This window comes from Gekko japonicus, unplaced genomic scaffold, assembly GCF_001447785.1.
Source record: "Gekko japonicus isolate JY-2015 unplaced genomic scaffold, Gekko_japonicus_V1.1 scaffold624, whole genome shotgun sequence".
Taxonomy (NCBI): domain Eukaryota; kingdom Metazoa; phylum Chordata; class Lepidosauria; order Squamata; family Gekkonidae; genus Gekko; species Gekko japonicus.
The window spans coordinates 854,130-879,585 of record NW_015164200.1 but is presented as its reverse complement, the minus strand read 5'-3'; the positions used below and the strand labels follow the sequence as shown (position 1 = coordinate 879,585).

The 25,456-nt window shown below is 46.2% G+C and overlaps 1 protein-coding gene across 2 annotated transcripts in view; it reads left to right on the top strand.

Moving 5' to 3' along the window:
- The window catches only part of IDS (iduronate 2-sulfatase), a 45,222-nt gene extending 23,784 nt beyond the window's left edge, over positions 1–21,438 (top strand). The window contains exons 1-9 of one of the 2 annotated variants that reach the window (XM_015408380.1): positions 11,564–11,775; positions 13,711–13,847; positions 14,775–14,952; positions 15,094–15,182; positions 15,933–16,133; positions 17,470–17,640; positions 18,550–18,676; positions 19,962–20,135; positions 20,851–21,438. In XM_015408380.1, coding sequence (XP_015263866.1) covers positions 11,643–11,775; positions 13,711–13,847; positions 14,775–14,952; positions 15,094–15,182; positions 15,933–16,133; positions 17,470–17,640; positions 18,550–18,676; positions 19,962–20,135; positions 20,851–21,338 — 1,698 coding nt within the window. In that variant the 5' untranslated portion in view covers positions 11,564–11,642 and the 3' untranslated portion in view covers positions 21,339–21,438. Of the gene's footprint in view, positions 1–11,563; positions 11,776–13,710; positions 13,848–14,774; positions 14,953–15,093; positions 15,183–15,932; positions 16,134–17,469; positions 17,641–18,549; positions 18,677–19,961; positions 20,136–20,850 lie in introns of those variants that run through there. The other variant, XM_015408381.1, reaches the window with a different exon arrangement.
- The last annotated feature ends 4,018 nt before the right edge of the window (positions 21,439–25,456 follow it).

Sequence of the window (25,456 nt, the reverse complement as noted above, 5' to 3'; positions counted from 1 at the left end):
GACAACTCTGGGTTGGGAAATACCTGTAGATTTGAGAGGCAGAACCTGGGAAGGGCAGGGTTTGGAGTGCAGAGGGACCTCAGCAGGGTATAATGCCATAGAGTCCATTGCCCAAAGCAGCCATTCTCTCCAGGAGAACTGATCTTGGAGATCTCCAGGTGCTGCCTGGAGGCTGGCAATACTAAGAAGAGGGCCAGATCGGTAGATTTGAGGGGTAGTGCCTGGAGAAGGCAGGTTTTGGGGTATGGAGAGACTTCAGCAGGGTATAATGCCATAGAGTCCATTGCCCAAAGCAGCCATTCTCTCCAGGAGAACTGATCTTGGAGATCTCCAGGTGCTGCCTGGAGGCTGGCAATACTAAGAAGAGGGCCAGATCGGTAGATTTGAGGGGTAGTGCCTGGAGAAGGCAGGTTTTGGGGTATGGAGAGACTTCAGCAGGGTATAATGCCATAGAGTCCACTGCCCAAAGCAGCCATTGTAATAGCTGGGAAATTTTCTGTAGAGGAAATGATGTGCTGTGGATGGGGAACACAATGATTTCTAGGAGATCTCCAGGCCCCACAGGGAGATTGGCAACTTCAGTGACCATTTAAGGGAAGATTGGGATATGCATTTTGGCAACTCCAGTGACCATTTAAGGGAAAATTGGGATATGTATTTTACCTCAGGACACATTCAATGACTCCCAACAGCAACAACAAACTATTTAGAATGTTAGAGGCAAAGGCCAATCAGGCTGCATATGCAAATGACCTCTGTGTTCCGACTGGCTAATGGGGGGAGAGGAACAGCAAACTGTTTAGAATACTGGAGGCGAGACTCAGGCAACGCAGCCAGTAGATAGGGCCAGCTTCTGAGTGACAGATCAGGGAGCCAACAGATTTGGGAGCATGTGGAATGTTCAGGAGAGTCTATGACCAAAACAGAATTATTATTATATATAGAGATAAATACAATATGAAATACAAAACCTACTATGTCAATTAATTAGCATTCCAACTTTTGGATCATAATTTCCCATACACTGAAGCAGTGATTTCCACACATTTAAATTCCCTACATTTGAGGCAGCAAAAAATAAGTCCGTTGTAACAAACTAAACAATACTTGAAATTGTTTAATCCTTTCCCTCTGAGTATGGGATTGTACTCCCCCCCCCCAATGCTGAGCTGAGCATACATGAAATATGTGGTTGTAGTAGAATGCAGAACAAATTCTTGCAATTTCAGAAGTACCATTGTCACATAATGTGGTAGTCATAATTCTGGAACACAAGGATATACCAAACTTTAACATTACCTCTATGCTCTGTAAAGGCAAACCCCCGAATGGTGTCAACCTTGCTATGGAGTCCAGCCATTTATGGGGGAGCCAGTTTGCATGGCTAAGTATACTGTCAGTCACTGATCCACTGTCTGGATAATATAGCAGGCCCGGAGAATGCAGATTTTTGTCATCCCTAGCAATGCTCCCTCTAAACCGTGGAGTCTTGTGAGCAAAACTTCTACTTTGTGAGCTACTGGCATTAAAGTTGTGAGCAAGTGATTAGGCTACTACATAAATTAGTTTGCCCTGGAGCCATCCTTCCTGAGCTAAGACAAAAATATATGAGCGGGAAGCTAAAAAACTGTGAGCTAGCCCACATTAACTCAGCTTAGAAGGAACACTGATCCCTAGATATTATTTCTTTAAAATGTATACCCCACTTTTCTCCCCAGTTGGGAAACCAAAGCAGCTCTCAACATCATTCCCCCTCCTCCCTTTTATCCTCAAAACAACAACCCTGTGCCATAGGTGAGGATTAATTAATTAATTATTGTATGACATTGTTTGTAGAATAGCCAGGAGATCCTAAGACTGTTTGGCAGTCAGAAGTTCTAGCTTTTTAGCATTATGCACCACTAGGTGGCGAGCTAGACTTGTTTTTAAGGCAAGAGACGTTTCAGAGGTGGTTTGCCATTGCCTGCCTCTGTAACACGACCCTGATATTCCTTGGAGTTCGCTCTTCCAAATACTAGCCAATGCCAACCCGGTTTGGCATCCGAGATCTGATGGGATTGGGCTAGCCTGGACTGTCCAGGTCAGGGTGAGGATGAGAGTATGTGACTGGTCCAAGGTCACACAGCAGATCTTCATGGCAGAATGCGGATTTGACCCTGGGTCTCCCAGATCCTAGTCTGACACTCTTACAACACCCCCCCCCGACTCTCCAGCGTGAGTTTGGTCTCTTTTCTTCTCTTGAATCCGATTATTAAAGCCCTGTTGAGCACCTCTCGATTAGAAGTCACACTTATAACAGATAATCATACATCAATATACTGCAGAATGCATTTGAGGTGGTTCTTAAATAAAAGTGCAAGACTGAAATAAGCATCTAGTGAGTGCTTTCCAGTCTTCAGAGTGCTTCATGTGCCTTGTCTCTAATGTTATTTATTTTCTTCATTTATAGTCTGCCTTACTCACAGCAAGGCAGATTAGTCAGTTAGAAGCAGGAAGGGCTCGGGTAGGCGAGGCCCGCCATCTGCGGGACCGGACAGGGGAGGAAGAGGCTGGCCAGTCACTGGGTCAGAGTGGGGTGGGGCCGGGTGAGTGGCGGGAAGATAGGCGCCTCCCCTCCCTCCCCAGGCCAATGGCTGGGCAGCAGGGTGGTCAGGAAGGGCAGGCCTTTTTAAAAAGTGGTTCAAGCCACTTGCCATCCCCACCCGACCAATGGAGACCAGGGAGCTGCTTGCCCATGGGGTCCGTCATTCCCTACTCTCTTGGCTACAGCTGTAGGGGCATTGGCGGGAGCAGGACCAAGGGGGTTCGTCCGGCTCCTGTGGCAGTAACAGCATTGGGCCGGATCCGTTTGGTGGAAATTGGCCTGCGCGCCATTTTCCGGAAGTGGGGACCCCTTTAAGGGTCTTGGCATGAGGGCTGAAGGGAGCAAGCAAACGCAAGGACTAACAGAGATTGCCCTCACCGCCAGATGGCAGGGGAGTTCACAAAGGGGCAGGCGTCCAAGTGAGCCCCGGCAACCTGCTATCCCTTAGTCTCTACCCATGCCGGCTGGCTGGGTAACGGATACCTTGGCTGGCCGATGGGTCAGCCGACGGATCGGACCCGGTGGACCCATGCTGTGCCAATGCCTATTGCAGCTGTAACCAATAAAGTTGCGGCCAATTTTATCCACCTAATTTCCAAAGAAACTGTGTGTGAGCGGTCAATTTAAATGGGGCAGAAGGCTGGCCAAGCCTCTCCATCCCGAATACGACCTGGAGCCGCAAAAACACAGGTGGAAGCCCTCCAGCTTTTTCACTCAGTGTCTCCTAATGTTCCTCCTGAGTGTAGTCCTCATCCCACATTGCCTTTGTTCGTGCAGGCCTCGTGGTCCCCGGCCTGGCCTTTCGGGGGGTCAGTGGAGTCAACACTGCCTTTTCCATCAGTGAAAAAGCTGGTTGGATCCAATCCAGTGCCATAAGCCAGCAGACTACAATTTGGAACAAGGCAAAAGAGAGAGAACAGTTTTATACGAACAACAAACAGCACAAAGAAACCAGACTGCAAGGTTAAGAACGACTCCCTTCAAATTGTATGGAATATACAGTGGACAACGCTAGGAGCTGCCTAAAATCTCACAGACATTAACAGCCCTGCTCCCTTTACAGAAATGACCAGTTTCATTTGACACATGTTATGAAACTGTAAAAGCAGGTGAGTTTTCCCAGCCTTGTCTGGCAGGCTGTTGATCTCACCCATTTGCAGGATGGCACCTTCCAAAGGCTTTGCTCAGATGAGCAATGCTGTCATGGTGGAGCATATTGAGAGAGGAACTCCTGTGGCTATGTGGGACCTAGATTATGAAGAGCCTTCATAGGTGATTCACACCAGTCTTATGAGTCTTTACACCAATCTTGTAAGGTACAACCAACCCCAACATTTCAGAATGAGGAAGAATGGCAATTAAAGACTTCTGGCAAGATCATGGGGGGAGGTAAGGTGTGAAAGAGGGTCTCTCTAGCTCATTCTCCAAACTACTTTGCATCTCTGGCCTTCGTCTCACAGGAACTGGTGCCGAGAAAGTACAGATCGCTGTCCGTGTGTAGTGGAATGAGGCGGACCGGTGGACTGTAGCATGCTTACACCTGGACACGGTGGCTGACACTTTTTCAGCTGGGGGTGTCGCTGTCATTCACCTCGCACACTGCCCTTTCCCTAGCAGCCCTGGGCACGGTGTGTGGCTGGGGGTGTGGGTGGTGGGAAGGCTCACAAGCATGCAGGTGGGAAGCGGGGGAGGGAGGTGGGTGGGAGCAAGTGGCAGTGGGCCCCGCTTGAAACTGGGCCCTTGGCAACTACCCCCATCAGGGTGTGCTGATGCCAGCCCTGTGCTTTATTATACAGTCAATAGAGCTTTCAGTGATACAGCCAATAAAAACAAAACGTAGCAGTGTTTGTCTTTGAAAGTGGCTCTCCATTTCAAGGGTAGCCAATGGCACACAAAGTTTAGAGCAGTGCGCTGGCTGGCAACTCCCAGCAAGTGCTACCTGGTCATATTGCGAAACTGACTCGGAAAGGCAAACCTGCATTTTAAACGTATCATGTAAATGTTAACTGGCTGCTGCACAGTGTTTAAGGGATGGAGGGAAGCTCCGGGATTAAAGTGAAGAATGCCTCCAAGACAGATTCTGTAAATAATTCTAACGTGCTCGGCTGAATTCCTGATCCCCCAAGGCTGCCAAGTGCATGAAGAGGAAGCAACTGTCAGAACAGCATTAAACATTTCCTCTCCTGAAGGAATATTATTGTGAGAACCTTGAGAAGTGTGAGTGAATTAAGGCTAAGCTGAATTTCCATTTGCTAAAACTCCAGTGCCATCAACTGGTTCTTCGTTCATTGTGGATATCACAAACAGGAGGGATGGGGGAAATGCACTTTACCCAAATATGGGAGGCCACTCATCAGCTTCTCTCCGGGCAGTTAACAGTTTGCTACAAGGGTGCACGTTCTATGTACGTCAACTGCAAACTGTACCTTTAAAAAGTGGAACATTCACCCCAATGAATTGAACAGGAGGGACCACAGGCTCTGGCAAAAGGAATGTAAGTCAATAATTAGGCATGCAAAAAGAGATTTTGACGAACAGGTTGCTAAAAGACAAACAATAAACATTTTAAAAAATATATCCAGAGCAGGAAACCAGCCAGAGAAGCAGTGGGGCCTTTGGATGACAAAGGAATAAAGGGATTGCTAAAGGAAGATGGGGAGATTGCAGAGAAGCTCAATGACTTTTTTGCTTCTGTGTTCACTGTCTCCAAAGATGTACTTAATTTATCAAAAGTGTCCTTAATCAGAGGATCCAAATGTTCATTTTTTGTATTAATCCTTTCAATCAAAAGCAACATCAAATCCATAAGGATGGAAATCCATTTCATCTTAAGCTCATCTTCATGAAACATTATTTCTTAATGTGCAAACCTCTAGGAATATCATTACAGTGATATTCAATAAAAGAAGATGCGTGAAAACCATATTTCATACCTGTCATCTTCAACTACTCATAGTCACTCCAAAAAACAGAGGAGGACCCTCCATTGTTTGCAAATAAGGAAGCACCTTCCGATAATTTCGCTTTTTCGGCATCGATATAAGCAGAAAGCTGTTGCCACTGCATCATGACGAGTATCTCCAAACTAAAAGGAGAAGAGTGAAAAGGGAGGAGGGGGGAGAGACCTCTGTAGGATACCACAAAACTACAACATTCAGCTGCTGCTACTTCTGCTTTAAATGTCTGTTTGGCATTCCACTTCTGACTCTATCTAAAAGGTTAGGGTTCAGTCATATGAGGGACAGTAAAAGTAAATAATAATATGAGGGACAGTAAAAGTAAATAATAATAATAATACTTTCCATTTATTAATCGCTTTCCCCAGTGGGCTCAAAGCGATGTACAGTTACTCATTATAGACAAGGGACTAACAATGTTTGTAGGGGATAGGGAAGACAACATATATTCATTTTAATTGAACGCGCTGTCACTGCCTGGTGTAGACGTCTTCTGGCTGGCTCCGTCATTTTCCCGCACGGCTGCTTGCTGGCCAGGCTTCAGGACCCGTATGTCGATTGCCACACTGCCACCCCCTGGACGGAACATCCATTGCAGGAGTTCTTTTCGTAGCCGAGAAGCTGTTTTGCCTTCCAAGCCTTGACCAGGACGTCCGACCGTCAGCTAACGCCCTCCCACAAGGGAGATTGGTGTGCCCACCCTCTCTAAGGAGTGGTTCCCATTTTATCTACTCGCCGAAGCTTTCGAATCGCTGGGTGGACGATGAGCTGGGGACAACAGGCTGGCTGCTCACACCAGCGCGGGGCTTGAACTAAGACAGGCAGTGGGATATACCCACTGTGCCACCACTCCCCTATTTATTGCCAGACAAACACAGTATTCTCCTAGCTTCCCTGCTCTCTAAGTCTGACTGCCTTGCAGTTCCTCCCTCCTAGCCAGCCTGGCTCCTCTGTAAATCACCATCCTCTGTGCTCCTATAAGGATGGGTCTCTAAATTACAACAACCACTACAGGGACCAGTGTTCCCTCTAAGCTGAGTTAGTGTGAGCTGGCTCACAGTTTTTTAGCCTCTAGCTCACACATTTTTCTCTTAGCTCAGGAAGGATGGCTCCAGAGCAAACTAATTTATGCAGCAGCCAAATCGCTTGATCACAACTTTAATGCCAGTAGCTCACAAAGTGGAATTTTGGCTCACAAGACTCCACAGCTTAGAGGGAACATTGACAGGGACCCTAGCATGAAGCTGTTGATTCAGAATTCATATGCAGATTTGGTTTCTACAGGGTGTCTGAGAGTAGCTAACTCATTGATACAAAGTAATCATCTCTAATATTACTATTTTCTATTAATCATCATGCTACGTGAATCCTTCAACAGTTGAGAGTGCTCTGCATCCACTCTGTCTGGATCCTTTTCTATTCTGACTGTATCTTGTTTCCATTTGTTCCTCAGATATTGTTGTAACATACTTATCTCCTGGACTGTGGGACCTTCAGGCCTACACTTGTAACAATAACTCCCCTCCTCTTGTTGTATTCGTTGTTCTGTGTATCTGTATGTACCAGTCTGAGAGCAACACTTCATGCATCTGATCTGATGAATCTCTAGCTCACAAAAGCTTGTACCACAATACATTTGTAAGTTCTGCAGGTGTCACATGAGTCTTCATTGTCTTTGAGTCTTCATTGTCTTTAATGGGAGCAGTATGTTCAGATCATCTTGTGAGGTCTTGCTTTTATCTCCTGAGACAACAGAGCTACAGATCAGGCCCACGACCTGGGAGTTCTGAGAAGCAAATCAGATGCCCCCCAAGGCCGCAAACCACAATTAAATACAATAGACTAATCGGTACAGTGAGGGACTGTTATTGGGGTATGAGTGCCACCTGGTGGTCAACCCTGGTAAGAGAAACATAGCTTTAGGTACCGTAGTCTTAAACCACAGTGAGAAAAGATAAAACGACAAAAATCCTGTGGCATTCTAAAATCCTCTCATAAACTTTCTCCTCTGAAATGTGTGACCTCTTAGAGGAAAAAAGGGATTAGGAAAAAAGAAAAAGACCCCCTCCACACTAGCCACGGTGCTTCTTGTCCTAAACCTCAGATGGTTGGATAATGTAGGACCCTTTATCCTTTCCCTGATAGATTGGGGGGGGGGGAGTAGCCTCTCCTTCACCCAGAGCAGACCTTCATACGTGTCATTACCATGGATGTGGGTAATGAGTGAAAAACACAAAGGTATTTGTTTTTTTTGGCCGGGGGGGGGGGAGAAAGACTTGGGATTTCTCACTCATTACAGATATGACCTATTTTGGGCAAACCCAGGACTCACCACCCATTACGGACGCCAGCTTGCTTAACACAACTAGTGGATGGTCTCTCTATTTGTCTTGATTGGATTTTAATTTGACTCTGTTAAATTTCACGAAAAAAGGTAAGTCGGATCTACATGGATCCTCATTAATTCATATGCTTTTTACATTGAAACTAAATAAAACCACCATCATATTGTAAGCCATCTGTTAGTCTATAGGGGGCACCACAAAAATCACTCATCCACAGGTTCGTGGCACCACAACAATGCCAAAACATGATTCCAAAGCACGGATTCTCATGTATTCATTTGATTTTTTACTCTGAAATGAAATAAAACCACCATCATACTGCAGATGATGTCTTAGACTATAGGCAGCACTCCAATAATCATGCCCCCATAAATTCGTGGCACCACAAAACTGCAAAAACATGGTTTCAAAGCACGGATCCTTATGGATCCTCAGGGTTTTTCAATTGGGTCACCCCAAACACATCATCAAATCACATAACACACCCACGGCCACAGCTTGCACCACAAAAATCATGGATCCACGGCTTCGTGGTGACACCATTCTGCACAAACATGGTTCTAAAGCACGGATCCTTATGGATCCTTGGGGTTTTTGTGTTGAGACGTCCCAAACATACCATGAAATCCCATATTATGCCCATGGCCACAGCCTGCACCACCCTGAGAATCCATGAGAATCCATGCTTCAGAACCATGTTTATGCAGAACGTTGTCACCGTGAATCCGTGATTTTTGTGGTGCAAGCTGTGGCCGTGGGTGTGTTATGTGATTTGATGTTGTTTTTGGGGTGACCCATTGCAAAAGCCCTGAGGATCCATGAGGATCCATTCTTCAGAACCATGTTTTTGTTGATGGTGTTTCCACAAAGTCGTGTATCCGTGATTTCTGTGGTGCAAGCTGTTGCCATGGGCATGTTATGTGATTTGATGTTGTTTTTGGGGTGACCCATTGCAAAAGCCCTGAGGATCCATGAGGATCCGTGCTGCAGAACCATTTTTGTGCTGTATGGTGTTGCCACGAAGCCGTGGATGGATGACTTTTGTGGTGCAAGTTGTTGCCATGGACATGATATTGATTTGATGGTGTGTTCATGGTGATCCAATGCAGAAACCCTGAGGATCCGTGTTTTTTTAATCAGAATGGTGTTACCATGAAGCTGTGGATCCATGATTTTTGTGGTACAAGCTGTTGCCATGGACATGTTATGTGATTTGATATTGTGTCTGGGGTGATCCAATGCAAAAACCCAGAGGATCCTTGAGGATCCGTGCTTCAGAACTATGTTTTTGTTGGTGTTGCCACGAAGGCATGGATCCATGATTTTTGTGGTACAAGCTGTTGCCATGGACATGTTATGTGATTTGATATTGTGTCTGGGGTGATCCAATGCAAAAACCCAGAGGATCCTTGAGGATCCGTGCTTCAGAACTATGTTTTTGTTGGTGTTGCCACGAAGTCATGGATCCGTGATTTTTGTGGTGCAAACTGTAGCCATGGGCATGTTATGTGATTTGATGATGTGTTTGGGGTGACCCAATGCAAAAGCCTTGAGGATCCATGAGGATCCTTGCTTCAGAACTATGTTTTTGTTGATGGTGTTGCCACGAAGTGGTACAAGCTGTTGCCATGGACATGTTATGTGATTTGATGCTGTGTTTGGGGTGACCCAATGCAAAAACCCAGAGGATCCTTGAGGATCCGTGCTTCAGAACCATGTTGTGGCTTCATGGTGTTGCCACGAAGCCGTGGATCCATGACTTTTGTGGTGCGAGCTGTTTCCATGGACATGCTATGTGATTTGATGGTGAGTTTATGGTGACCCAACACAAAAACCTTGAGGATCCATGAGGATCCGTGCTTCAGACCCAATGTTTTTGCAGCATGGTATTGCCACGAACCTGGGGACCCATGACTACTGCAGTGTAAATAGTGGCCATGGTCATGGTATGGGATTTAAAGGTATATTTGGGGTGTCCCAACACAAAAACCGCAAGCATCTAGGAGGATCCATGCTCCAGAACCATGTTTTGGCAGCATGGTGTCGCCACAAAGTTGTGGACATGTGATTTCTGTGCTGCATCCTGTGGCCATGGACAAGGTATGTAATATGATGGTGATGTTGAGGTGACCCAATGCAAAAATCATAAGGATCCATGAGGATCCATGCTTTGGAACCATGTTTTTGTAGCATGGTGTTGCCACAGAGCTGTGACACCGTGATTTCTGTAGTGCAGGCTGTGGCCATGGACATGATATGGGATTTCATGGTATGTTTGGGGTGTCCCAACACAAAAAACCCAAGCATCCATGAGGATCCGTGCTGTGACTGTGGACGTGTTATGTGATTTGATAGTGTGTTTGGGGTGACCCAACTGTAAAACCTTGAGGATCCATGAGGATCTGTGCTTTGGAACCATGTTTTTGCAGTTTTGTGGTGCCACAAATTCGTGGGGGCATGATTACTGGAGTGCTGCCTGTAGTTTAAGACATCGTCTGCAGTATGATGGTGGTTTTATTTCATTTGCAGTATGATGGTGGTTTTATTTCATTTCAGCATAAAAATCATATGAATTCATGAGACTCCGTGCTTTGGAATCATGTTTTTGCGTTGTTGTGGTGCCACAAATCTGTGGATGTGTGATTTTTGTGGTGCCCCCTATAGACTAACACATGGCCTACAATATGATGGTGGTTTTATTTCGTTTCAATGCAAAAATCAAATGAATTCATGAGGATCCATATAGATCCGACTTTTACCCAGACCCAAATTTCTCTTTGTATTTCATGGCCCCTTGACCCAGCTACTTGTTTTTGTTCTCCCCCCTGCTTCCTACATAAAATGATTTCAAAGTGAAGAATCACACATTGCTTCTGAAGAAGTGGGCTCTCATCCACCCAACTCCATGCTGGAACAACATTCTGCTAGTTTTTCTGGGTGCCACAAGACATGTGTTTATTTGCACTAAAAACAGACAAACCCAGCTACCATTCCCAAACGTTTCTAAAAGTAGCCCACTGTCTTGTTGGACGTCTGCCTGTCAAATGTCAAGCACCCAAAGCAAGTTCAACAGAAGCTTCGAGACACCGGGGGACTTCTTAACAAAACAAAAATACATTTCCATGGATAATGCACCATCACAAAACTATGTAGGCTGCAACAGAGTGTAGCCAAACACTGTGGGGTTCCTTGAAAGCAGACCCTTCATTTTGGGTTAACCTTGTTTAAAATGTACTAGCAAAACAACACAGGAGTTCAGCAGCATCTCAAAAGACGACAGCGCTTATAGGCATGCACTGTAAAAGTAATATAAATGAATACAACCGGCTGGATTCATAGCATGCTCACCCTTAATTTGCCTGGCTCCGTTAACAGAGAATCTGCTTTGCATGCAAAAGGTTCTACGTTCAATTCTCGGCCTTTCTACTTTAAAAAAAGGAACAGATTGTGAACGGGGCGAAAAACCTCTCTCCGAGGCCGTCCAAGGGTCGGATTCAGCGCGAGGCGTCTTCCCAAGCCTCCAACTTGCCTTCCCCGCCCACCTCGTTTAACTGGGCTCAGCCTTGCCGCCGTTCGGGGCTTATAAGCAGGGCGGCCCGCCTCCCGCCCCGCCTCCCTCATGACTCCTTCAGCCCCACCTCTTCGAGGCGGAGCCCTCGAGCTGCTTCCTCCGGGAGGAAGAGACCTGCCCGAGTTTGCGGAGGTTCCCCCGTCCGCCGGGGGGCGCAGCCCGTCGGCTCCCCCAACGCCCCGAGGATGGGTCGGGGGCGGTCGCTGCCAAGGGCTGCTGCACTCCGGCTCGCCGGGCTTCTTTGCACTGCTGGGATCTTGCTGGGCCCGGGGGCTGCTGCAACCGGGATGGGGGAAGGATTCCGCCGTCCGTCCGGAGGTGCCGCTGGGACCGAGGCTTGTGGATGGAGAGGGCGGCTCTGCCCGGGGGAAAGGAGGAAGGGGGGGGGAGGGCTTTTGCATGTGGGGGCGTGGATCTCTGTTTCTTGGGAAGCGCAGCGCCGTTGCTTGTCAATAGTGGAGTGCGGCACGTGCGGTCGGGAAAGGGACCGGGAGAGGTTTGGGAGGAGAAAGATCTGAGAGTTAGGCGATGCATAGCTGCGTCTAGGCTGGATTTCTCTAGCGGTCTGTGCACTTCATTTAATTGAACCAGGGTTAGGATCAATGCTCCCTCTAAGCTGTGGAGTCTTGTGAGCAAAAATTCTACTTCGTGAGCTACTGGCATGAAAGTTGTGAGCGAGTGATTTGCCTACTGCATAGATTAGTTTGCTCCGGAGCCACCCTTCCTGAGCTAAGAGAAGAATGTGTGAGCTGGAGGCTAAAAAACTGTGAGCTAGCTCACACTAACTCAGCTTAGAGGGAACACTGGTTAGGATGTAACTTCAGGGAAAGGCCTTGGTTTCGGTACCCTGCAGTTGGCCCTCTGGGGCACCAGGCTGGCTGCTGAGGGAGGAGGCTGGTCTAGATGGCCCACTGGGCTGGTGTTGTTCTTATCTGGACAGGTCTGCAGAAGTCCAGGCAATGATTCCCATTCCCTGTACTAAAATCTCATATGAAGGCAAATCATATGGCTTTCTGGACACCTTGAGCTATGCCTTGAAGTACATGGAAAGGCAGGTTATAATTATTTTAATAAATAAAAATATGGGCTCTTAGGGAATCTTGCCCTCCTGCTTCCTGCCCACTCATCCGTCCTGCATAAAGGACTGGCACCTAGAGGGAGTTGATGTTCTCGCGTTTGCATAGCATGAATGGGAAGATTCAGGTACCAAGTGATGGCACTGGGCAAAGATCTGTACCTTGCAGAAGAAGGAGCATATGATGAACCCACGTGCAATGTTGGCACATGTGGGTTGAAGCACAAAGAAGTGGGGTGCTACATACATTGGATGTGACTGTAGTTGTGAAACAGGAGAATGTTGGTGTTTGTTCAGTTTCACAGCTGTGTAAGAGAGCCAGTGTAGGCTTCATAGACCTGTTACAAACTGATCTGCGTAACAGGTGATCACAGCCTTGCCTAAATAATAAGTTCCACAAAGTCACAGAAAATCTGCAAAATTCATCTGTGTAGCCAAAACAGCTAAGAGGCACTTCAAGTATGAGCGTTCAAGAGCCAGATCCCACTTTGTCTGATGCATGTGTACAATGGATGGCATGTGTTGTATCTCACAAAAGGTTATGTCACAAAGCTCTTTGTTATTTTGGAAAGCCATCAGGTTTCTTCATAGCATTTTAAGCCTCCCAGCCCCCAGCTCAGTGTTGCAATCAGAATTTTAAATTGCTACCAATAATGCCAACATTAAATATGGTTTATTTATGAAAATTTTACCCCATCATTTCACAGAATTACTGGTGGTAGCTTACAGAAAAGAAATAATTACGATGTAAATACTTTCACTAGAAAATGAAATGAAATCACTGAACTGCTGACTTGTTGCCTCGAAGTACATACAGCTGGATTGAGATGTGCTTCTGTGGGTGATCCGCCCGCTGTTTCCCCCCCCTTCTGATTGTCATCTCTGGACAAGGCGAGACCACACCTGCTGATTGTTGTGGCAAAGTCCTGCCCTTGTCCACTGACCACCTGTCACCTCCAAACAATGGAGGATAGTTCAGCAATAACGGAGCCTTAGATAACTCTTTACGTTAGCTGGATGGTATTAATCCTTTAAACTAGTATTGTTCTTCATGCTCTGCTGTTTGTAATAAGGTTAAGGGAGTTAAAATTAGCTACGGGGAAGTTCCAGTCTGTACATTGTTCCTCAGCTAGTGCTGACAAATGAAGCTGAAGCGAATGCCTTTGACTTGTTTTTAGATGGCATGAATGTGCTTTTCATTGTTTCCGATGACCTGCGCCCTGCTTTGGGCTGCTACGGAGACCTTGTTGTGAAATCTCCAAATATTGACCAGCTGGCCTCGCGAAGTGTTGTGTTCCAAAATGCTTTTGCTCAAGTAAGTGATAGAATCAGGGATTCTTCAACTCTTCTGTGTTTTCTTAGAGTTAGTTGACTGCCCAAAAAGCACCATTTATGTGATTCTGGTATTTTTATGCATTGACATTGTGCACCTTTGCACAATGACTGTATCTCGTTTGTCTTCTGGAGAATACTATGAGGCTTGTTCATCTAGCTTACCCACATTTTGCATCTAACCGACTTTGTATAATCGTTTTAAAAAATGGTTGCAGAAATTCATGGAAGATCTTGACCACAAATGGAACCTGAATATTCAGAGGTAGTCTAACTCATGAGTGTCAAACATAAGCCCCAGGGGCCAGGACCAGCCAGCAGATCAATCATGGCAGCTTGCTGACACAGTGCAAGGGAGGGAACAGGAGACTGCTTGGGGGGGGGGAGTGGGCGGAGCCACTCGATTGTGGCTTCAGCATGGCGGAGCAACCTTGTCTGTAGTAGTCAAGCAGCATGGGAGCATCTGCCCAGTGCTGCCCTGTTGGCTTTCCGGTCTGCCCATATGGGTTTTCCTTTGCACACACCCCCTTGCAGTGAGGATACACCAACTCGGCACTTACCAGCTGCTGTCCTTTAGATAGTTTATATCGCTGGTTCCTGGCATTACGTTTCTGGCACACGTGGCCCAGCCCGACAAAATGACATTTATTTCAAATCCAACCTTTGTAACAAATGAGTTCGGCACCTCTGATCTAGCTGAACACCAGACACTGGGGACATACAACAAAGTGGGCTGCTGCCTTCGTGACCTGCATTGGGCCAGCCTCTGTTGACAGCTGAACGGTGAATTTGATGGGGAACTAAAGGGAATGATTCACGTGGCTATTTTTTCAGGTTCCTTGGGAACTGGGTTGGCTCGTAGGTAACAGCTCAAGAAGGTGCTCCTCCTCCCTCCCCTCTTCTTTTTCAGCAAGCTGTATGTGCCCCCAGCAGAGTATCATTTCTCACTGGGCGCAGGCCGGACACCACCAGACTGTATGACGTCCATTCTTACTGGCGGGTCCACGCAGGGAATTACTCTACGCTGCCGCAGTACTTCAAGGAGAATGGTTACACGACCATGTCGGTAGGGAAAGTGTTTCACCCTGGTAAGCGCGGGACAGGGTCACAGAAATCTGCCAGCACCAGCTTTTCTGAAAGCAAGTTGGCCTCACCATTGCTAGGAGGACTCCTCCGCTGAGTTTGAGCACCCCCCAGCATTTTCTTCTCTGCTGTGTTCCCCCCCCCAGGAATTTCATCAAACCATAGTGACGACTATCCATACAGTTGGTCTGTTCCGCCTTTTCATCCCTCCTCTGAAAAATACGAAAACACAAAAGTGAGTGAACGCTTTATCTCTGTGTAAAACACGAAGAGGACTTTGGCCGGGGTGTGTGTGTGTGACTGTACTGTAGGGCTTCCTGGGCGGGTCGGTGGGTGCTCCTTTGAGTAGGACTGTTGCTGGTTGAGGAACATGTTGTCAGTTCTTGCCCTGTTGTGGAAGGAGAGCTGGGAGCTGTACTTTTGGGGAGTGGACATCTCTCCATGGCACACACTTTCCATGTAGAAGGTCCCAAGTTCAGTTCTTGGCATCTCTAGTAAACAGACCTCTGGGAAAGATCTTTCTTTGTGCCTTGGAGAGTCACCAGCAGTCAAAGGACACGGCACTGAGCTAGCTGGAGCATTGGTTGAACGTGATATGAATTAGAGCTTCATATGCTCCAGTGAGCCAGGGATCCTTCCCAAATGCGAGTAGCATCCCTTTAGTTAGTCTTATATTTTTTCTGTGCCATCACAGCAACTTTGAATTTCTTCAGAGAGCCAGTTTGGTGTAGTGGTTAGGAGCGCGGACTCTAATCTGGGAGAACCGGGTTTGATTCCCCACTGGTTCCCCACTGGTGTGACCTTGGGTAAGTCATAAATTCTTTCAGAGCTGTTCTCTCATGGGCAGTTCTCGAGAGAGCTCTCTCAGCCCCACCTACCTCACAGGGTGTCTGTTGTGGGGAGGGGAAGGGAAAGGAGATTGTAAGCCACTCAGAGACTCCTTCAGTGAAGGGCGGGGTATAAGTCCAATCTCTTCTTCTTTAAGGTTTGCAAAGGGAAAGATGGACAACTTCATGCCAACCTTCTGTGCCCTGTGGATGTTGCTGAGATGCCTGAGGGTACCTTGCCAGATATCCAGAGCACCGAGGAGGCGATCCGTTTGTTGAAGATGATGAAAGAAAACAACAGCAAATTTTTCCTTGCTGTTGGGTATCACAAACCACACATCCCATTCAGGTACCCACAGGTGAGGATGCTGGAGCAAAAGAAGCTGTCTGATACTAGTGGCTTGTTTTAGGCAATGCAGTTTCACTTGAAGGCCAAGAGTTGAGTTGGGGAGATGAGTGGGGGACAGGGGCTAAATATACTCGTTGGCCCTAGCAACCTCAGCCATTAAGAACCAAGCTAGCCCTGTCCTGGGCCAGATGAATGTTAAGCTTTCCACAAGAAGGTTACACCAGGCTGACACAAGAAACCAGCTATGGATCATGGCCTGCCAGAAGCTTCACCTCCCTTCTGTGTGTGCAAATCTAGGCAGGCAGTGGGGAGGGAAGGCGGCAGGGTGTAGCCTGTTCTCCTCAGAACTCAGATGCTAAGCAGGGTCAGTGCTTGGATGGGAGGCCACCAAGGAAGACTCTGCAGAGGAAGGCAATAGAAAACCACCCATGATTCTCCCTTTCCTTGAGAGCCCCTTATTGGGTTGCCGTAAGTTGGTTGCGACTTGACGGCACTTAGTATATGCACATAGGTGGGCAGTGAAAACAGGAGACTGTCAGTCTCCTGGGGCAGTTGTGGTCGGCACCTGGTGGGTTGAGTTCAGTTTTGCGAGTGCCACATTGTGTTGCCATAGGAAAAGAGGCCACGTGGACTGTGCATCATCCAGCAGTGGCCTGCAATGCTCTTTAGTTTAAGTTAGAGTCCAGCAGCAGCAGCCACTTGGGTTTCCCAGTTCGGAGCCCTGGAGGTCCCTCTAGCTGCCGGCAGGTGGGCAGAGGACACCCAATGAAGGGAGAGCTCCTGGCTGGCTTTCATGGTTATCATTCTTTACTTGCCTTAAGCCATTAAGAGGTGAAGAAGAGTTTCCCTGTGTACACCCAAGAGAAAACAGGAGGCCTGTTGCCCCTGTAAGACTAACAAAATATACTCCAGCATAAGGTTTTGTGAGTTAGAGCTCACCCCATTAGACACATTCAACTATACATCTGTTTAGTCGATGGTTTTATATTCACAACAAGCAGAAATGTGGAGTCGGGGGACTGACCTTACAAAGTGAAGCTGGTTTAAAAGAAGAACTGTTCAAAAGAATAATTGGTTCACTCAGAGTAGGGTAGGGCCACCCCCAACTGTCAGAGAGGCAAGATAGGATTAACATAAAATCTAGCACAGGATGAGCAGATGCAGTCGGAAGTTATAGAGGGATATGCAAGACATTAGCACCTACATGATTAATCTCCTCCTCAGTGAATGGTGTATCTACCTTGGCTGTAAGATTGAGCACCAAGACGCCTTAATGTCTGTAGTTCAAGTTTTGCCATAGCAAGCCTTACATGATGTTGCACTGAAATCATTTTTCTTTGCTCCAGGAATTTCTCAAATTGTACCCCATGGAAAGCATCACACTAGCCCCAGATCCTGATGTTCCTAAAGGATTACCTTCAGTGGCATACAATCCCTGGACAGACATCAGGCATAGGGATGATGTTCAAGCACTGAATATCAGCTTCCCTTATGGGCCAATTCCAGAAGATTTCCAGGTAAGTGGTTGAGGCCCTTCTTCTGCACCCCAGCTAAGTGCCTGTTAACTATGTGGCTGTAATCTGAAGGTGAGGAGGAGAGTGTCCTGTAGCTGAAACTCCGGGGCATCCTTACATAGGTTGCTTGATACAGTACCATTGCATACCACCGCTGACCTTGACATGTGTGAGTAACACATACATTGGGAGTGTGCAAGAATGCTGCAGGAGCCGGAAACAGAATCTGTTTGGTCTCCTGCAAAGAGCCAGCTGGGTGCAGGGGTGAGAGCGCTGGACTAAGATCCCAGGTTGAAATCCCCACTCTGCCATGGAAGCTTGCTGGGAGACCTTGGGCCTGTCATACTCTCAGCCCAGCCTACCTCACAGAGTTGTTGTGAGGTTAAAATGGAGTCGGGAAGACCAATGCACTTCTATCTGAGTTCCTTGAAGGACCAGCAGGGCAAATATGTGGTAAATAAATAAACGGTGCAGTTCCTAGATATAGTGGGCATAGGGCAGAGGCTACAGGGAAAGTTAGGATGTAGTGGCCCATGATACCCAGAAGTCTGGGTTGCCTGACTAGATAAACAGATGAGCTTGAACTCTTTGTCCTTTTGCCCACACCCTGAGGGCAGATGAGGAAAATCAGGACCCTGGGAATTATTCAGGGGGTTTCTCTCTGACCTTCCGCTTGAATTGGCTGTAAATTAATCCTTTTATTACCCAGAATAAACTTAAGGGTTATGTTCTCTGGGATAGTGAAAGAAATGTTCCAGCCTTTTGTTGTTAATAGGACAGCCATAACAATTGCAAACAAATCTTCAGCATGGAAATGCTGGGAGCCTTTTAAAACGGCAGCAGATCCTTGACAAATAGTTTTAGTAACTGGGAAATTACTTGTCTTTCCCCCTCTCTAATGCCTTTTTGTAGCGACAGATTCGTCAGAACTATTTTGCATCTGTCTCTTACTTGGATATGTTAGTTGGGAAGCTGTTGAATGCCTTGGATGACACAGGGTTCTCCAACAACACAATTGTAGTGTTCACTGCTGACCACGGTAAGTCCTCCGAGCCCTCTTGTGATTTGGGCCACTGTAATTTTGTTAAAGAATTCTCTTGAAGTACAAATACACCTAGGGAAATAGACCATCTCTTCAGCTGATGTAACCGGCACCTACATATTTTTCATCTTAATCAAGAATGTTGATTGTGTCCATAAGTGTCTGTGTGGCTTTTGAAAGCCAACCGCAGTATTGCTACAAGAAAGCATTGCCTTAAGTTGTTCTCTCTCCACCACTGCCATGTTCAAAAAGCATTTTGCTACCAGTGTTTTAGCACAAATAAGCCTACTGGCACAGTTCTCAGCACTGCCCACAAGTGTGGATGTTCGTCCTTTGTCTCCAAAGAGAAAAAAAGGGACCAAGTTTTGCAAGAGTTCCCTGCCACAGGCATTTGTGGGAATTCCTGTTTCTAAATTTATTGCAGTGAGATCTGAAACAGTAGCTTCAAAGACATCAAGTTCTGCTCTGCAACTTGTGGCTAGTGACAGCACTGAAATTTGGAAGGAATGGACAGTTCAGAATGAATGCTCCCTCTAAGCTGTGGAGTCTTGTGAGCAAAGATTCTACTTTGTGAGCTACTGGCATTAAAGTTGTGAGTGAACAATTTGGCTACGGTATAAATTAGTTTGCTCTGGAGCCATCTTTCCTGAGCCAAGACAAAAATGTGTGAGCCGGAGGCTAAAAAACTGTGAACTAGCTCAGACTAACTCAGCTTAGAGGGAACACTGTTCAGAACGTGAATCTGCTGCTCTCGGTCATATGCTGAACCTGGCACCATCACCTCACAGCTTTTCTCTGACTCTGAATATGATCTGCTGTGGAGAAGAACCCCCTGGCCTGCCTCCTCTCATATCTCTGGTTTGGTGGCAACAGCTGCCATAAAAATGAGAGTGGCAGCAACAGCATAGCTGCGGATCTGTATGTCCGAGAGGCCTTCCTCTCTCCCCCCTTGCACCTGGAATGCTAGCATCTCAGGGGAGTTGGGAGTGGTGGTGTTCCCAGAGAAGCTGGGTTCATGAAAGTGGAGGTCATCCAGACCCTGCTTTGTGTTCCTGATAATGTCGTCATCCGATCAACCAGGCTTCCAAATTTTGGAGTGGGTTTGAAAAATTCCCAGCTGTTCTCAGATTTTTGTGTGAAAACAGCTTGTTTTACAGAGCCTGTTTCCAAACTGAGCCCAGGGGAAGATCACCTGTTACTGTTTGTGGTTTTCAATATGACTGTTCATGCTGAAAACTGAAATGATTACCTCTTTCTTCATGTAATCCTTGACCTCCTCTAGGGTGGTCGCTGGGCGAGCATGGCGAATGGGCCAAATACAGCAACTTTGATATTGCGACTCGGGTCCCACTGATGTTCTACGTGCCTGGAATGACAGCTCCTCTCTCTCACCCACGAGACAGACTCTTCCCTTTCATTGACCTCTTTGCCCAAGTTTCGAAACCTCTACCCCAAGGTAAATTTATACCCCTTATGGGTAGCATGTATAATATGCAGCATGTATATTATTATAGTGGTTCTTTTTGATGGCAGTCAGATTAGAGAGTTTACAGAGGCAGTCGCTTTGAAGGATGGCTGAGAGATTTGCCAGAATATTCATTCTAATTTATTTCTCTCTCTGTGTCACATTTTTATCTTGCTCTTCATTTGAGGGACTCAGGAAAGCACACCTTGCTCTTCTTTCTTCCACGTTATTGCTCGCAGCAACATTTTGAGGTAGGTTAGGCTGAGGGGTGGTCACCGATCCAAGGCTGCCCAGTGAGTGCCATGGCTGAGGAGGGACAGCAGAGTTATCAGACAGTAGAAGTCTTTCCCCATTAATGTAGTATTCAGTTTCTAAAGCACTCTGTCGCCACCATAAGGCCATTACCACTCAGTGTAGTGCATGTAGTGGTTGGAGAGCTGGACTAGACCAAAGAAACCCGAGTTCAAATCCCTGCTTGCAGTGAAATGTAATGGGTAGCCTAGGGCCAGTTATTCTGTCTCAGCCTAACCTACCTCACAGGGTTGTTGATGAAGATACAGTTGAGAAGCAGAGAACCATAAAGGCTACCCTGAGATCCTTGGAGGAAAGGTGGGATAAAAATGCATTAATGCAAATAAATTCAGCAAGTTGATCTGCTGACATCTTCAAATGTTTCATAGCTTCTTCCATAACACCCCCCATTTAGGCGAACCCAAAGAAATGGTCGAGCTGGTGTCTCTTTTCCCCACACTTGCTGAGCTTGCTGGATTAAGTGTTCCCCCACCATGCCCGAAGACTTCATTTCGCATCTCGCTGTGCACTGAGGGGCAAAGCATGGTACGGTATTTTCCATCCGCCAAAGGAGGGCATGAGAGCAGTGATGATGAAGGAAAGCCCCACAGGCCACCGATTGCTTTCAGCCAGTATCCGCGTCCCAGCGACACTCCTCAGCTGAATTCTGACTTGCCTCTTCTTAAAGACATAAGGGTGATGGGCTATTCCATGCGTACGGCTTACTACAGGTGCACCCTGTGGCTGGGGTTCAATCCCAGCAACTTTTCTGTGGATTGGAATGACGTTCATGCAGGGGAGTTGTATTTTGCAGAAAGCGACCCTAATCAAGATCACAATATATATCGAAGCAAGACACACGGTCATCTTACCAAAAAGCTGTGCAGGATCTTGGAGCACTGAGGTTGGGATTAGCCTCCATCTGTTAAACCACACCGCTGAATCGAATAACAGGCACTTTGTTTGTTTATGTGTAGTTTTGTGGGGTCTCTTGGATTGCAGTTTGTGTTTGTATCGAATATATTCAAATACATTCTGCATTCTTGTGTTTTTCTTCATAAAATTCTTTTTTCTGTATTTACATTTTTTTAAAAAAGTCTTGCTTTTTTCCAAAGTGGTGTAGAAATAAGATTATTTAAAACTATTTTTAAAAAGAAAGGGAAAAGTTGGTGCATCCATCCACAGAGATGTAAGAGGTGTGTTTTCACTGATCTGTGGAAGGTTAGCAGGGATGGGACCAAACAAATTGTTTGGACAAGAGAATTCTAAAACTCACATCAAACATCTTATAAGTAATTATTTATAGAGAAACTTCCTCCACCCTCTTTATTTTTGCAATCCCATCTTTCTTTGACTATGTTACTTTGAAAATCTACCACCATTTTATTGAGCAGAGGCTCTTCTGTCCAGGAAAGAGAGAGTGGTTGAGAAGGCGAGTTTATTGTATGAGAAATTATGAGAAATTTCTCAGTCCATCTCAGCCCTAAACTCACAAGATGGCCTTTGGTAAGCTGCTTTCCTCTTAGTCTCTGCAAAACCCAAGCATTAATACAGGCTTGTAACACAAGCCTCCTTTCCAGTCGTTCTCAACTGATCCATAGATTCTCATGCATAACTGAAGAATAATTTCTGTCAATGGCATTGCAGAAACAAACCATGTTATGGTAATGGGCTTATAGAACAGACCACCCTGGATTTAGTAAGGTGTATACCTTTTCCTCCTTCCCCGCGGCTTGGGCCCTTGGCCTCTGCTCACAACTGCAATATGGGCATAATAATATATGTGCAGTGTATTAAGTGAAATAATATATGTGCAATATTCTGCACTGTAGAAGTGATAAGTTTTTTTAAATGAAGGCCCATGTATAACACTTTTTAAAAGGGATACGTAAAGTCCAAGATGGAGAAGTCCTGAGTGGCCATGTTTTTATATTCCTCTGCAGACTGATCTCCCAGTTATCAGGAATTTGCTGTGTGTTTGTTTCTCTGAGGGCCGCTTCTCTTCTCTGGTCTGACTAATGTTCTGTGTATAACAGCCCATAAACAAATACAAACTGCGTAAGTGATGCCATTAATTTGAATTTTATGCTCCAGGAAGGCTGAGCAGCCAGGTCTGGCCTTGTCAAAATCCAGGCCTAATGGTCGATTGTTTACTGAAGAGGAAGCTGGGGCTGTTATGACTCCATTAATAACTGCAGTGTGCTCTCGCCTTAGCACACATTCAGTCCAAGCCTTTGTGGGTTTACTCAGAAAGAAGTCTGAGTTCAGTGTGACCTACTCCCAAATAAAAGATGCAGCTTTGATATGTTGTTTGTTGTTAGTGAGGACTTTTTGCATTGAGAACTAACCAGATCTCTTGACAACCCCAGGTATCCTGAAACTGACTGTAAGCTACAGCATGGGTACCAGTCTGCCTTCCTTGGATGAGTCTGTCTATTTTCACTGTTCTCAGAGGAGACTTGTGTTTTAGATAATGTGGTGTAGTGGTTAGGCCAAGATTGGGAAAACCTATATTTAAATCCCTACTCAGCCATAATGGTCCTCTTTTCTCCCAGCCTATCCTACCTCATAGGGTTGTTGTGAGGATATGTTGGTCAACCTGAGCTCCTTGGAGGAAGGGCAGGATATTAAGATAATTTCACTAAGGCTACACCAGTTATCTTCATAATCCAAATCTGATTTAGAAAGGAAGATGAAGGAAGGTGATTGTCCACCAGAGGACAGCAGCAGCTCAGCTAACAACTCTGTTCAGAGGATCATATCACAATCTTAATTTCTGTTGATCAACTATAGTTTCTCTCAACAGCAAGTGCATCTTTCCCTGTTAAAGTAGGCTTGTAAATCAGTACGTGCCTGGTCACCAGGGGTGAATCAATGTTTCATTCAGGTGATCAGACAAGGAAACTTGTCTCCTTACTTCCCTTTCAAGCTATCGGTGCATCACAAATGTCACTAATACAGATGTCATAAAATGTGAAAAAGTGGATTAGTAAAAATTCTTATGGCCTAGAAAACTGCATGGAGTGATCTGAAGGCTAATTTAAGGGGAATATAAATGCACCATTTGTCATGTGCAGTGATTTGCTTCATTTTTAAGGTCAGTGTAGGACAAAGGTCTTTAGCAGGAAAGGGACAATATCTGAGTGGGAAAAAATGGAAGGGAGATAATGGTAGGATCTTTGCAAATAGCATCAGTTCTTCTTTGAAAGGTTTAGATACTGGTTCTGCAGCGCACACAGCCATCTTACTGTTATCTGAAACTTTCATATTGCCTCCTTTGTTTCCTTTGCAGAGTCAGAATAAGCCTGTAAATAGCTTGGTTACATACTCTGAGTGCTTTGGGGGCAGAGGCCATTCAGATAAAACATTCCTGCAACTAATGTAGTGGGAGAAAGATCTTTGTCTCAGTGCCACAGCTAATTTCATTGCAAGCTTTGATAAGAACATAAAAATATAAGAGCAGCCATGCAGCATCATCTAGTCCAATAATCTTCCACCTTCCCAAACCTAGGACCTAGCCTTTGACAGGAGAGGGCAGCATGGGGCCCATCAAGCTGTAAGCATGTGACATTGGTTACATATGTTAGGAAGAGGGGGAATCAGTTATGACTTCTCTTGTGTCAAGGCTAGGACAGTGGGCAGCAGATCAAGACAAAGTGGCTAGGAAACCTGCGGAGCACCCGGGAGTTATACCACAGGGGTTAGAACCATGGAGAGATCTTCATCAGTGAGTAAACTTGCCTTGCCACTATTCTGCTGCTCTTCTCAGGCTTACCATTTGCCTAGTGGTAGTCGGTGAGCTCCCACTTCTCCTCTCAGTCCCACACCCTCAATAATTCGAGGAGTGAAAGAAAAAGTGGGAGCCCGTGGCTTTCCTAGAGTGTTGCTAAGAAGGGATGTCAAGTCCATCAGCCCTCCACCTGGAAGTGACATCATGTCCTCCTTGCTCTAGAAATGTCTCTCATCTCTATGATAAAGGCCATGGCTGGCTGGCCCAGGGCTGGCAACCTTCTGTAGCTGGTGTGGTATCTTTGCTTTCTACACGTGCACACCAGCATCAGGTCCTTTCAAGAAGCAGCAACAAAATGGCGGCTGTATCAGTTAGCTAATGACCCAGTGTGCAGGGCTCCATGAGCCACTCGAGGGCCCCAGCCTATAGGCTGAAGACTTCTGATGCAGTGCTCCCTCTAAGCTGTGGAGTCCTGTGAGCAAAAATTCTACTTTGTGAGTTAGTGGCAATAATATTGTGAGTGAGCAATTTGGCTACGGCATAAATTAGTTTTCTCTGGAGCCATCCTTCCTGAGCTAAGACAAAAATGTGCGAGCCGGGGGCTAAAAAACTGTGCGCTAGCTCACACTGACTCAGCTCTGATGCAGTCTAGCATGCAGTTTCCTACAGCCAGATGCTTCAGAAGGCCTTCAAGCGTGGGCATGATGCCCAAAGCCTGCCTCTGTGGTCTCCCAGAAAATGATATTAAGTGGTATGTTAATTCTGATCACATAGATTCCATTTGTCCTTTATGCTTATGGATAACTTCTCCTTCATGAATTTGCCTGATCCTTTATTATTATCTTATTTAAAACTTGTCTTTCTGTTGCAGCCTATGACAGATGGAGATAAACTTGAAATAAGGTTGCAGCCATGCAGTTTGCGATAATAGAGTCCATAGGTTAATTATGCATATTGCCTGTCCTGAATCTACTGCCCATTTACTCGGTCGGGTGCCAGCAAGTTCTGTGGAAGATCACTAGCTCATGAACTGGCTCTCTAGGGCTGCCTGGCCTTGGAAAACTTGGAAAACACATGTCCTTCAGCATATCCATCCTTCCTTCAGGAAGCTCTAAGCATTGCCATGTTGCCATCACAACAACCCTGTGAAGCAGGAATAGGCAGGGAGATCTCAATTGCTCTGGCATCATCCTTGGTGGGGATTTGAACCCAGGTCCCTTTGGATCTAGTCTGATACAACCCTAGCTCAGGTTTTATTTCAGGTCTCCTATGATTGTCACATGTATGCCAG